The sequence below is a fragment of the Crocodylus siamensis genome, chromosome 2 (assembly GCF_052110815.1).
Source record: "Crocodylus siamensis isolate JL-2025a chromosome 2, ASM5211081v1, whole genome shotgun sequence".
Taxonomy (NCBI): Eukaryota; Metazoa; Chordata; order Crocodylia; family Crocodylidae; genus Crocodylus; species Crocodylus siamensis.
The window spans coordinates 90393846-90408444 of NC_143396.1; the positions used below are offsets into that span (position 1 = coordinate 90393846).

Below are 14599 nucleotides of genomic sequence, written 5' to 3' on the forward strand. Positions count from 1 at the left end.
TCTCCCTGCTACAGTTGGTGCATTTCAGGGACTCCTGGCACTCTGCAGTTTTATGTCCCCTTCCCTTCACATCTGCAACATACCAGGAGGGGACTGTGTGTGGTTACGTCTCTCCTTGCTACATTTGCTGCATTGCTTTGATTGCTCATGGTATATTATAAAACCCCAGTGGGGCCCCAGCTGTGTCACAGACAGGAGATGCTGCACCCCACCGGGACTCCACTTGTTTGCTCTCAACACAACGCGTTCCCTCCATGACTCCATCCAAATGTCATATTTTTCCTGCACCTTCTCTACGCACGTTACTCTTTACACATGCAATTCCATCCATTTTTCTGTCTTCTGCCGCTAATAAATTCATATAAATTCTTACTGTAGTCATTCGTTCCCTTGACTTTTCTTCTGCTATAAACTTTATCCCTCATAATTCCTCCCTCCAACATTCCTCTGCATGTTTTTTTGAGGTCCCTTCCAGCCCTAATGTCTATGAAATCTATGAAATCCCTAACTTGGAAAAAAAAAATTTTCATACTGTTCACTGTTCCAGTAAGTGAACTCCCAAGTCTTCCTGTTTTGGAAGGCAATCAGGCTGGTGAGATGTTCTGCATGTCCCTCTAATATTTCAAACAGTACCTTTCCTATGAACTCATATTTGTTCATCATCAGTCCTGTCTGCATCCCATCACCAGTTGATGTTACTTTCACCTGCAATTTCCAGTCGTCCTTGACATCTCTCAGTGCATCTTTGTGTCTTCCCACCATGCTGCTCCCAGTGGGCCAGTATTCCACCATGCTTCTGCCACTTTCTGCCTCTTGTCCGACATACCTTCTCCTACTGTCCCTGTTTTATCTCCCATTCTCCTCTGCTCCTGTCTTACCTTTGGCCTTGATCGTCTCCCCGTCACCTTCTTTGCTGCTGCCTCTGTCATCATGGCTACTTCCACTGTTGATCCTATCTTCTTCTTCATCTTTCTTTTCTGTTTCTCTACTTATGCAAACATACTAAGCAGTGCTCCGCTGTGGGGTCACTATGGCTTGAAATGCTGTTATCTCTGCTGGGACCCAGCCCAATGAACTACAGTATTCCCTCACTTTTTGCGCTACATGCGTTCCCGGAAAATTGCACATAAATTGAATTTGTATCAAGGGAACCCAGTTTAGAAGGTAACAAATAGGGAGACATTCTCACCCCAGTGAGGTGGGAGAGAGTGAAGCTGGGGCTAGGGAAAGGGTGAGGGGAGGGGCGCAGCACAGCCCAAGAGCAGCAGGCAGGTTACGTTGGCCACTCCCAGGGCTGCAGCAGGTAGCAAAGTGGGGGGAACTGTCAGTGGGTGCAGGGCAGGGGGGGCACGGCTCTTTCTGCTACATGCATGCCAGGAGGGCTGCAGGCTGAGAGGCTGTGCTGGGCTCTTCCCAGGGGGTGCATGCTCCTGGATCTGTGTGCAGGAGGAGAGCACACTGGGTTTTTCCTGGCGCTTTGGACGGGTAGCACCCTGGTCTCATTCAGCACACAGATCTGGGGGGACATGCTCCCCAGGAAGAGTCTGGTGCAGTCCCCCAGCCTGCAGCCCTCCTGGGGTGAGCATAGCAACAAGACCTGTGGCCCCCCGCCCCCCACTCCGCACCCACTGACAGTTCCCTCCACAGCTGGCATTGGCCATTCCCCAGGCTGCTGCAGCACTGGCTGGGGTGACTGGGAACAAGTAGAGCCCCTGGGGGCACAGGGAGTAGCACAGCTTGTCCACATTCAACCCAGCCCCTGCAGCAGCATCTCCAGGAGCGGCTGACACCGGCTACCTGCAGCTGCTGGGTTGCTGGGTTGCACCATGCCCTGAACTCCCCAGGACTCTGCTTGCCCCCCCGGCCCCAGCCCCTGGGCTGCACTGTGCCATGGTGCAGGCAGCTGGCATTGACCATTTCTGGGGCTGCTGCAGCGGGCTGGGGTGAGTGGAGACAAGCTGCACCACGCTCCATGCCCCCAGGCCTCCTCTTGTCCCCACTCAAACCAGCCCCTGCTGCAGTGGCCCTGGGAGCAGCTTATGCCAGCTGCCTGGACCACACCATGGCACAGCCTAGGGGCTGGGGCGAATGGGACAAGCGGAGCCCTGAGGGGTTCGGGGCACAGCACAGCCCAATGGTTGCAGGCAGCTGGCACTGGCTGCTCCTGGGGCTGCTGCGAGAGGGGCTGGAGTGAGTGGGGCCCTGGTCCCCTGGCCCTTTCCCTTCCTGCCACAGACTTACCTGCTTGGGGGAGTGGGGAGCACGCCTATGCCAATCGCATAAGAGTGAATTTACCTCACATATAACAAAATTTGGGTATAGAAAGGGTCATTGTATATGAATGAATTTGCATATACAGAACCCACATAAAGTGAGGGAAACCTGTATGTGGTAAATTATGAGCTTTTGGCTTTGGACTAATACAATGCATTGTTTGTACTTTGTGTAGCAAAGGGTTGAGACCTGTCCAGTGCACTGTGGATGGGCCTCCCTACGAGACTCTACCATAGTCTCTCAATGGGAGGATCTCAGATACTTGCCCATTCTATGGAGATGGGAGATTTCTCCCTAGCTTGCTTCTTTGGCCTTTTGGTAGCATCCAAATCTTAAGACCTCTGGGCTTGGGGCCTGCATGTAGGATGCTTGCCATGGATTTGGGAGCATCTGAAACTGCAGGCTGAAGAGTCTGGGAGGGAAGATATTTGCCAGTGGTAACACCACATGGGTGTGAACCACTGGGCTCTGTTCAGTGGATGAAACTCAGAATTAATTTGACTGATTTGGCCTGAGAGACAAATTTTTTTACAAAAAAATGGATGGTTTGTAGTATATAGAAATAGGTACAAAAGTGCTGCTTAAAAGTGTGTTTATAGAGTACCTGTGCTAAAAATTGTAGCAGTTTCAAATGAAGTAAACTGCATCAATTCTAGATGAACTAAGTCTATAGGTACCTATAATAATACTCCTATATGCAGGCCATTACAGGAATGGTTCCTCCCCCCACCAAGGCCAGTGTTTGCAAATTTGTGCCTCACTTCCAGAGACAGCAGAGTCAGACAGTGAGGAGGGAGGGAAGGGGCTGCAGGGGAAGTTGGTAGGGGAGTAAGCAGGGGAAGAGGGGTAGGGAGCGATCTGATTTTCCAGATTCATTTTTCATAAATTTCATAGACATCAGGGCTGGAAGGGACCTTGGGAGATCATCGAGTCCAGCCCCCTGCCCAAAGGGCAGGAAGTCAGCTGGGGTCATAGGATCCCAGCAAGATAAGCATCCAATTTACTCTTGAAGGTGTTCAATGTAGGTGCTTGAACCACCTCCGCTGGCAGACTGTTCCAGACCTTGGGGGCTCGGACAGTAAAGAAATTCTTCCTTATGTCCAGCCTGAAACGGTCTTGCAGGAGTTTGTGACCGTTCGACCTCGTCATCCCTTAGGGCACTCTGGTGAACAAATATTCCCCCAGATCCTGGTGGTCATCCTTGATAAACTTATAGGTGGCCATCAGATCACCCCTGAGCCTACACTTTTCCAGGCTAAAGAGTCCCATGGCTCTCAGCCTGTCATCGTAAGATCTGTTTTCCTGACCTCTGATCATGCGTGTGGCTCTCCTCTGGACTCTCTCAAGCTTCTCCACATCCTTTTTGAATTGTGGAGCCCAAAACTGGACGCAGTACTCCAGCTGCGGCCTCACCAAGGCCGAGTACAAGGGGAGAATGACGTCCTGGGATTTGCTCAAGAAGCATCTATGGATGCACGCCAGCGTTTTGGTCGCTTTACTAGCCACAGCATCGCATTGCAGGCTCATGTTCATCTTGTGGTCAATGATGACCCCCAAGTCTCTTTCTTCTGTAGTGCTATCCAACGTAGCACTGCCGAGCCTATAAGGATGCTGCAGGTTTTTCCTCCCAAGGTGGAGAACCTTGCATTTTTCGGTGTTAAACACCATCAGGTTCTCATCTGCCCATTTGCTGAGCTTGTCCAGGTCAGCCTGGATCACCCACCTATCTTCTGGCGTGGATGCTTTGCCCCAAAGTTTGGTGTCATCGGCGAACTTGGCCAGTCCACTCCTGACTCCAATGTCCACATCATTAATGAAGATGTTGAACAGTAGGGGTCCAAGGACAGAGCCTTGAGAGACCCCACTGGTCACAGGGCACCATGATGAGTGACTGCCATCAATCACAACCCTCTGGGTCCGACCACGGAGCCAGTTTCCTAGCCAGTGGATCGTGGTGGAGCCAAGGCCACAACTGGCCAGTTTGGCCAAGAAGTGATCATGGGATACCAGATCAAAAGCTTTTTTGAAGTCAAGATATATGACATCAATCTCTTCTCCCTTGTCCAGGTGATAGGTCACCTGGTCATAGAAGGAAATGAGATTGGTCAAACAAGACCTACCCGCAACAAACCCATGCTGGCTGTCCCTTAGAATGTTAGCCTGGGCCAGTCCATCAAGGATGGCCTCCTTAATAAACTTTTCTAAGATCTTCCCCAGGATAGAAGTCAGGCTAATGGGCCTGTAGTTAGCCGGATCCACTCTCCTCCCTTTCTTGAAGATCGGCACCACATTGGCCTTCTTCCAGTCTTCAGGCACTACACCAGAGCGCCAGGAGTTTTCAAAGAACCGTGCCAGGGGCTGGGCTATGACGCTCGCCAGCTCCTTGAGTACCCTGGGGTGCAGATTGTCAGGGCCGGCTGACTTAAAGGTATCCAGCTTCTCAAGGTGTTCCTTCACGAGGTCAGCATTTATGGAGGGTAGGGGATCCCTGCTGTAACAGTGGGAAGGGGACAAATTCAAGGCAAACCCCCAATAATTCAATTCTATACCTGAAAAATTATAACATAATTATAAATTTCCCATACATAGCACATAATTATTGCAGAAGATGTCTTATTTTCAAGGCTGTCTTATATTTCAGTGAATATGGTAGGTTTTTAGCAGATTTGTAAACTAAATTATAATTGCAGAGCTATAGTCTTTCTTTGGCTATACCAGTTTAACCCCAGAGAAGGCAACTTGTAGAAAGTAGATGTGCACTTACACAGATGAAGGTAAAATTTTGTCTGCAGAAACTATGACAATACATGTGCCAAGGAGAAGTCAGACCTTGGGTTGAGTTTACAGAGCTGGCAGTTAGAACAAGATTTCTCTTTATTCTTAAACTGATCATTTGCTTCGGATATCAATGAGATAATAAAACTGATATCCACATGCCATTTTACTAAGCAGCTTTTCATAATGGAATTGATTTTTAAATTACACTTGAAATCCACACAAAAGGCAAGGATTTTTTTAGGGTGATATCTTTTATCAGACCACACATAATTCCTATTTACCTTTGCTGCTCTTCTACTTGCCTCCACTTATCTAGTGTCCTCTTCCCTCTACCCTGTCATTGTTGATGAGAATCTTTTAATCTCTTTCCAGTTCTCTCAGAAAGACCTTCTGCCTTCATTATAACTCTTTTCTGTCTCCTTCACCTATTATTATTTTACTGTTGTTTGGTTTCTCAAGTATCCATTCACCTCTAAAAATTTAAATCACACAATTCAATACTCAAGTAATCATTACTATAGAAACATACACACACACACACACACACACACACACACATATATATACACATATTACAAATATGACTTTTTAAATCTCCCACAAGAAACCGAGATGCTAACACCATTGCCTTCCCATAACTCTGCCATAGGATTTCAGTTAAATCATCAGTCTTCAGCTTCTTCAACTGTGAACCCTCAGTTTCTCTAAATGGCTGTAAGTGAAGGTGAACTTTGCAGTGTGCCCATAACACTCATAAATACCAGGTTGTGAGGAACCAAACAGAAAGTGAATTCTAGGATTCGGTGGGCACATCTATGTGAGATGCTAAATGTACCATAGGCTAATTCTACTGTGCATTAGTGCATCATGACAAAAGACATGCTAATACACTAATGTGCAGTAGGATTAGTCTACTGCGCAATAGCACCACTAAAAGACCATGTGCTACACAGTAGTTCTGGTTACTGAATATTGAGTTAGTACCTTTTATTACAGGTACTAAACTTAATGAGCATTAATGTATATGTAGACGTGCCTAGTATCTTCCAATGGAAGAGGCAGATCCAGTATCTCTCTCATGTAGATCCATTTTTTGGTGAGCTGATTGCAACAGTGGCAATATGGCTTATGAGAAAAGGAAGCAGCTCCTCAGATAAAAGGTCAAAAAACTATATAAGGCCTTATAGGAGAAAATCTGCTTTTTGAATTCCTTGTGGTCACCTCTCAAAGGCTCAGTGTTGTTGTATGCTTTGATGTGATAGACTGCTCAGCAAGGAAATGGTTCTTGCTTCTGCCTGTAGTCAATCTCAGTATTATTTAATTCTGCAAATTACCTCAGAAGGAATTTTTAAATGAAAGGTGTTATATAACAGAAGAATAAGTCGTATTGTATTTTACCATAACATAAAACATCCCATCTTTCTTTGACTTATGGCTACAGGACAATGACACTTTCTTTTAGTGTCTAGTCTAATTCACACTAAAGTCAAGTGGAAAGCTAGCATTTTCATCAACCAGGAGAGTATCAAACTATTAATAAGAAAAGGGCATGCAGTTTGCTTTTATAGTCACTGACAGTGCCTCAGACAATGCAAGAATAGATGCTTCTCATTCAAAACAAAGTCTTAAAAATATTACATCTGTGAACATTCATACTATCCTTGTAAGTTGAAAAGAGTTTTGTTTTCACTGACATTATCCATCTATGTTTTCTGTGCAAGAACTTTGAGGGTTTTTTCTGTATATACCAATTTAAACAGCTTTCTCTGGAGAAAGAGAAAAAAGGAACCTTTCTTAATTTCATGTGTGAAAGCATTTTTCTCCCCTTGACCCTGACTTTGAAATATGTTTTTGGCTCGTATATTTTTCTACAGACCTTTAGTCCCTGAAGAGTGCAAAAGAACAGCTCAGTCTGCACAGATACTGACATCTGAATGCTCAAGGCATTGTCGGAATGGGCACTGCACTCCCACCGGAAAATGCTGCTGTAATCAAGGCTGGGAAGGAGAATTCTGCAGAACTGGTTAGTATTTAGAGTCACAGCAATGGGTGAAACTGCCAAAATAGCCTTTAAAGACAAGCTGAGAAAAAAAATCTAATAAATTGTACTGTTGCTTCTAAATGTGTAGCTCAAACAGGAATTTTGATCCTCTGGTAAGGCTACAGTATAATACTAAGTAGAAAGCAAAGCTACAATAAGAGCTAAGGCTGCAATACAAAATCCAATATCTACAACTCCGTATTTAATGGCAGTAATATTGTAGGCCACAATATACTCCTATTTTCTCATTCAGCCAAGTTGCATTTAAAATAAGAAGGGAATTCCAATAGTATGCATTGAGGTTGGAATTCAGTGTCTTTTTGTGCATCTAAATAGTCCCCTGGCTGTATACGTGGTTTGGGGCACTTTGTTTGAAAATATGTTGGTCCAGGAAGTAAAGAGCAATATAGGAGGGCCATGGCTGAATAAGTAAAGAGCAATATAGGAAGGCCAAGGCTATGCTGGCCTTGAAGGAAGCAAGTGCTGGGTTCTAGCCCAAAAGGGATTAATATTCCCCACTGTGTAGTTCTCCATCTATTTTAGCCAATAACAATTAAATGCAAGGGGCAATGGTTCAGCTTCAGAAAGGAGCAGTGGAAAGGAATGTGGATAATGACTGACTTTCCAAAGCGCTTGGCAGGCAAGCCATGTGAAAAAACCTAAGAGAATCATGTATGTTTAGCTGAGAGAAAGGAAGATTAAGGGGAAATGTGATAACAGTTTTCAAATATATGAAATAAAGAAGAGGAAGAACAATTGTTCTTTTTTGCTGCAGAGGGCAGGACATAAAGCAATGGCTTTAAATTGCAGCAAAGTGATTTAGATTAGATTTCCAGGAAAAAAAACTTTCTTACTGTTAGCACACTAAGACGGTGGAAGTTGGAGAATCTCCTTGACTGGAGGTTTCTAAGAGGAGGCTGGATAAGGATTTGCCAAGGATGATTTAGAAATAGCATTCCTTATTCATGGAGGAGGTTGAACCAGATGAACACTGAAGTCCCTTCCAAACTGATGCTTCTGTGGCATGGTGGTCAGAGTACTATACTGGGAAGTCAAGGCCCTGCTACACATAGTTTCAGAGTTTCATAGTTTGTAGGGTCGGAAGGGACCTGAGCAGATCATCTAGTCCGACCCCCTGCCATGACAGGAAAGAGTACTGGGGTCAAACGACCCCAGCAAGATGTTCATCTAACCTCCTCTTAAACACCCCCAGGGTAGGAGCCAGCACCACTTCTCTTGGAAGCTGGTTCCAGACCCTAGCTGCCCTGACCGTGAACTAGCGCCTCCTGATACCTAACCTAAACCTACCCTCTGCCAGCTTGTGACCGTTATTCCTGGTCACTCCTGGCAGTGCTCGGGGGAACAGTGACTCCCCCAATGCCTGCTGATCCCCCCTGACTAGTTTATAACAGGCCACAAGATCCCCCCTCAGCCTTCTCTTTTGGAGGCTGAACAGGTTCAGATCCCGCAGCCTGTCCTCATAGGGCCTGCCCTGCTGTCCCCTGATCATACGAGTGGCCCTCCTCTGGACCCTTTTGATGCCGTCGACATCCCTCTTGAAGTGCGGCGCCCAGAACTGGACGCAGTACTCCAACTGTGGCCTGACCAATGCCGCATAGAGGGGAAGGATCACCTCCTTGGACCTGCACATTCAAATTAAAGCTGGATATAAACTAGCTGTAGAGTTGTTACACGTTTTCAAGCACTAACTTTATAGCTGGCTGGCTCTTTTTATAGTTAGATAGTCATTTTTCTCCTGTGATAATTACTTTGCATGTATGTCCATTCTAAATTCATTGTGAGATTAACCATTAATTGCATGATATAAGTGACATATAGCGGGGGCCTCAAAAATGCAAACTCAGCCCCACTCTGGGCAAGATGGGGGCTTCCTTCAGCTTCTTCAGGTTCCCGGGTGAGTCCCCCAACTACCCATCTACTGAGTCTAAAATGTGGGAGGGTGCTTATTCTCCACCTTTTGCTAGACTTATGCATGTTTACAGCCATGCTCATGCCCTGCCAGTGCATAGCCCTACTATACATATTCCGTTTACATATGAATACTGACACATCCAGAGCCCAAAGGCAGAGCCAAAACCAGACTGGTATGTGGCAAGAAAACTGCCAGGTAGGCATAAATATGGAAAAGGAATTCCACTCTAAATGTCTGAACTGACATCAGCTACACACACAGTTATTATTGATTTAATTATAAGTCACCTGCTCAAGAAGGATTGCATACTTTAAACTCAGAGAATTTTATGTAGTTTTTTGGTCCTCTAAGTTAGCCTCTTAGGTTAGTGCACTTTTTAAAAAGGACCTTATTCAGAACAAAGCATGCCTGAAAACTGTAAAATTATTCAGTTATAATTCACTGATGTTTCTCTAGTTTATACATTTTTAGTCTCAGTTCCAGCATGTTCTTGCCAAGAACTTTTTCTCTTTTTTAAAAAGCCACTTTGAAAAATATCTATGGTCCAATTTTTATTTGTGACCCACAATATAACTAGTACCGTTTATGATGGCTATGGCATCCAAGAAGGCATAAAATGATAACCTAATCCTAAACCTAGGGGTGTGCTGAAACCAGTGATAGCTCAAGCAAGGAAGCTGGAAGACAACATCCAATAAGACAATCCCAATGGTAGCAGATCTCCAGAGGAGAAAACAGCTTCACGAACTAGAGCAGGATGGCAAACTCTCACACAGAAACCCGAAATTCAGCAAGTTTGGACTCAAATTCCCAAACTCTGTAGATGTAGGGGATGATGCCCACTCTATAGCCCCCTCTTCTTGAGGAGCTAAGAAATAAACTCTCTGATGTACATGCTGTGAGCCTAATAGAGATCATTAGTCATCTGTCCCCTTCATACAAGTTGAAAGCAGGATATGATATGGTTCAGAATTTGCAACTTAGAAAAAAACAACAGAAAGTTCTTCAACGCAGGGATTGTGACTTGACCACATCACACACAGCATTACATACTACACAACACTTAGTAATATTGTTCTCATTCCAGTTGAGACCTCAAACCACTAAAACAATCCCAATAACAATAGTTAATTGAGACATGCAACTCATTTTATATATGAGTTTTATTTTCAGAAAATTCTCATTTAATTGTTTTACATATCTATTTTGTTTTAGATGGCATTACCCATATGTTATCCATAATAACAAAACTATCATAATGCCCCAAAGAAAAGAATACTACACGACTCAAGTTACTTATCACTGGTTGGGGTAACGTTGGTTTGAACACAGAACTGCTCTCTTCCCAGTGGGAGTGCCTTTGTCACTAGACTAGTCATGCTCCTCTTCGTGCCCTATGCATCTTTCATTCCTTGTTGCATGGTTTTAACCAGGGGCTGGAAGGGAGTGTCCCCCTACCCACCTCTGCTTATAGCCTTGTGATTAAGGCATTTTTCCGGGAAGTGAGAAATGTGGGTTTGAACATCCTCTTCAACCAGAGAGGACTCAAAGCCATACCTTATCTTTTCCCAAAACAAAGCCCTAATCACTGAACTATAGACTAACGTCTTGGTGGGAACACCTTCAGCCTTCCTGTTAAAGATGGGAGCCCCTGGCCAGTTGAGAGTAAAAGAGACATAGGACCAGAAGTAGAGCAAACAAGGAGGAACATAACTCTTCACCTCACTAAGGAAGGCACTTACCAAGTTGGGCAGGGGTGGACATCCTTGTTCCCCTAGTACCGGAATATTTTGTTTTTCTAACACAATGATGAAGGTGCCTGATCTTGAGCCCTGAGTCAAAGAGTCAAACTCTGAGGAGGAGTGGAAGTTCAGGAACACACCAGTGCCTAGCAAGTCCTACTGGTTAACCGTAGAACGCTTCCTATTCAGCCCCTAGGTGTTCTGGGCTCCTTTTAGGAGGCACCTAGGTCTCCCCATTTACTATATAGGGATCTTGGTGCCTAACCCTGTCAATCTAGGACAAGGATAAAATGCCAAAGTAGAAAGGATTACATGATCAATTTAGGTCTGGCCTTTAAATGCCCAAAAATCAACCAGGCTTGAATATAGGATCTTAAAACCTCAGTGAATTAGACAATTATGTCCTGAATCAATTACCCCCTGTAGAATCATGAAAATAACTTTGATTTAATGCCCATTCCTAGATATCCATTTAAAACTCTTTTAGAGCCAACTTTTGCTTTGAAAGCCATTAACTGCTTCACACTTCCCTCTTTGAGATGTGTGAGGGAATTTTAAATTCTTTTACCACTACTATTATAAAAAAGTAGGTTTCACATCCACTACAGGCCCTTCTTTTTTCTACTTCTGTAAGGCTTTTAACACAAATTGGAATGTTTTTGTTTCCACCCACAGCAAAGTGTGACCCAGCATGTCGACATGGAGGTGTCTGCGTAAGACCCAATAAGTGCTTGTGTAAAAAAGGATATCTTGGCCCCCAGTGTGAACAAGTGGATAGAAACATCCGAAGAGTGACAAGGGCAGGTATTCTTGATCAGATCATAGACATGACATCCTATTTGCTGGACCTAACCAGCTACATTGTATAGTTTCTGGGACTATTTGGATACTACATTTTCAACGGGCATTTATTTCTAATCCTGTCATTTTCAAAAGACTGTCATCCTGCTACAAACACCAGTGATTCACTTTACTTTCATTAACTATAGTCTCCAGAAATGTACAGATTAATTCTTTGCATGTGTGTACGTATGTTTGTACATCTGCACCGATGTATGAATGTCCACATACATATACCCATCACAGGTGTGGCTCCATAACCAGTGGAATTTTTTAAAATATTTCTTCATGTGAAATAGTTTACACAGTAATTCCACTGTAAGCTACAATTTCAAAGGACTTTTTTAATGATGTCAAAATGGATTCCTTGACACCCCATCAATTTTGTGTCTGTAACTATCTGTTTATAGCAATAAGAGCAGTTTTGAAACATTACTGTCCAAACTGCTGGGTTTAATTAAATTCAGTTATAATAATTTTAAGGCAAAATGAACTACACTATGAGATAATACTTCAGATTTCCTTAATGCATTCCTAAATAGGCAATTCATTGTAAAATTGTAACCTTCACCTTCATCAATGTAATTCCATTACAGAATGTTATGCACTTCTTTATCTGGCATAGATGCAGAAATTTGGTTATCGCAGCTTAACATTGAGATTGTTTCAAGTGTTTAATAATTAAATTATATCAGTGTATTTCAAAACCAGTCATCTTAGAAGGTCTGCTTTTTATCATATATTTTATTTAACAAAGGGCACTGGGTTCATGTTACATATTTATATTATTTTATTTTATTTTTATAATATAGACATCACCTAGATGAAACAGCTTTACCATGTCCTGTAAAATACTAAAGTTACATTTTTCACCAACTTATTTGGAATGACGGGGAAAGAGAGAGCAAACACACTCTTTAATGTGTTGTGGATCTAATCTAGAAATGTACCCTTGTGTCAACATGTATTGATTTACGACGGATGAAAAACCAGCCACCAACCAATCATAGTAAAATTCAAGCCTACTGTAAAAATGTTCATAAAGTGATTTTCACAATAACAGGACTGGCCAGATTATACATTATTAGACTGTGGCAGATTTCACACTGAAAGGAACTTCACTGGACAAGAGTTCACATTAGCAAATCTTGGCTGTTTAAGATGTCACTTGTACAAAACTTTATATGATGATTATTGCCAAATATGGTTTTAAAATGTAAATGTTCCTTGGAGAGCTAACAAAAACTTTTGTAAATGTATCAATAAATATGGTGTACATGCTGTATTCAGGTTTTTAAAGTATTAATTGATAACCTAACTATAGACCTCTTCAGAATGGGTGCCACCTCCTAACCAAACTCCATGATATTTGTGGCCAAATCTCTTTGTTTGCTATATACCACTTGTCAGGATTTCTTTGTACCACTGCCTAGAAAAAAGAAACCATATACCACTCCCATCACCATTCTTACAAACCGCTCCTCCTATTTCAACCGTATACAGTGGCTTTAGTAATTCAGTCTAAAATATACTAGGCACATTGTTCACCAATAAGAAAATAACACCTAGATGGCAGTGACTTGTAACTAATTTCTGCATTACTAGAAGTGGTCAGTCTTCTGTTTTAATACAACTGAAATTTCACCCAAAACCTGATTGTTACTTGGGTTTATCTGCATTAAGAAACTGAGTAAGAGAAAAGAAAGCTGCACATGCCTTCCATATATGATTCCTTGGGTTTCAAGTGACCTCATGCCAAATGGAAATTGGTTGAGAAATCTTGGTTGAGTGCTTAGTGAACAATAGCCTGCATTAAAAAAGTGCATGCATAATTTTGCACAATGTAGATTCAATTGACAGTCTATTCAAAGAAGTCTCAGGATTAAATGAGCATGGAGACCAAATTGCCCTCTTACCCCAGAAAAGGGTGGTCCCTTCCAGTCACACTAACACTTCATTGGCTAAGCAGTGTGACAAATCTTGCAATGAACCCTGCAGTAGCCTGCATCTGTAGGTTAATAGCAGGTCTTTGTCTCCACTGCTTTCTGCCTATAGTCTTTTTACTGAATTCCATCACAAGACGTTTTACAATTAAAAAATGTCCTGACAACCATTTTTGTAAATTGACCTTACCATCTAATCTTCCCTTATTCAACATGGGTGACATTAACAAAATGTGAACTTCTTGTGAATGAGCCAGCTATCTAAATCTATCAAACGGCACAGTTTTATTACACCTTATACAATTTGTAAGCAAAATAAGAACAATGTTACTGCTGCATTTTAGCAACATTTAAAGAACTGACAGCTAACAATTTGAACACTTTCATTAAAAAGATCATCCCAGTCTTAACTCCATATCACATGCAACACTTGTATATTTTCAGTAACTGAGGGGAAAAGATACCCTTATGCTAGTCACCTTCATGTGATTTAAAAAGTGTAAGCAGGTTTGAAAAGAAATGCTCCTCTGGTAATATTCTGAAAATTGGCATGCACAACGAATTATTTTTACAGCAATCCCATGCTAGTAAGCACACCCTACAGCCACTCATGCCTGTAGGATCCCAGTATAAAAACTGAGCATACACATGAACCTAGGTAAGTAAGGAAAATAGATAAGAGAGTCAAGAATATTTTTTGTGCATGTGTGCACTCTCACTGTCTCTCCTCCACCCCTCCCTCCTGGCCCATTACACACATATGTTTATTATGCACTTGTTTCCAATCAGCTGTACAGCTCTTATAGCTCAAAGTGAAAGAAATATGCCATCACAAGGGACTTTTTCTCTAGATACCAGCTGAACTAAAATCATTTCTTTTCCTTATGATGTCACTTCAGAATGAGGAACCCTCTTCCTTGAGAAAACGCATTACATCACTGATCACAGAGAAGGTCTAATATTTGAATAGTTGTTGAACCTCACTTTAGATATGATGGTATGAATATTTGAAATGAAAGGATTTGTTCTGCCATTAAGTCATCATAAA

The 14599-nt window shown here is 42.8% G+C and overlaps 1 protein-coding gene across 3 annotated transcripts in view; it reads left to right on the forward strand.

Annotated features, from left to right (window-relative positions):
* Positions 1-12893, forward strand: part of HHIP (hedgehog interacting protein) — a 124515-nt gene extending 111622 nt beyond the window's left edge. Inside the window, exons 12-14 of one of the 3 annotated variants that reach the window (XM_090036317.1) lie at positions 6927-7075; positions 11444-11572; positions 12421-12893. In XM_090036317.1, the coding sequence (XP_089892443.1) occupies positions 6927-7075; positions 11444-11572; positions 12421-12431 (289 nt within the window). In that variant the 3' untranslated portion in view covers positions 12432-12893. Of the gene's footprint in view, positions 1-6926; positions 7076-11443 lie in introns of all 3 variants that reach the window. The other 2 variants (XM_090036318.1, XM_090036316.1) reach the window with 2 other exon arrangements.
* Positions 12894-14599: the final 1706 nt, after the last annotated feature.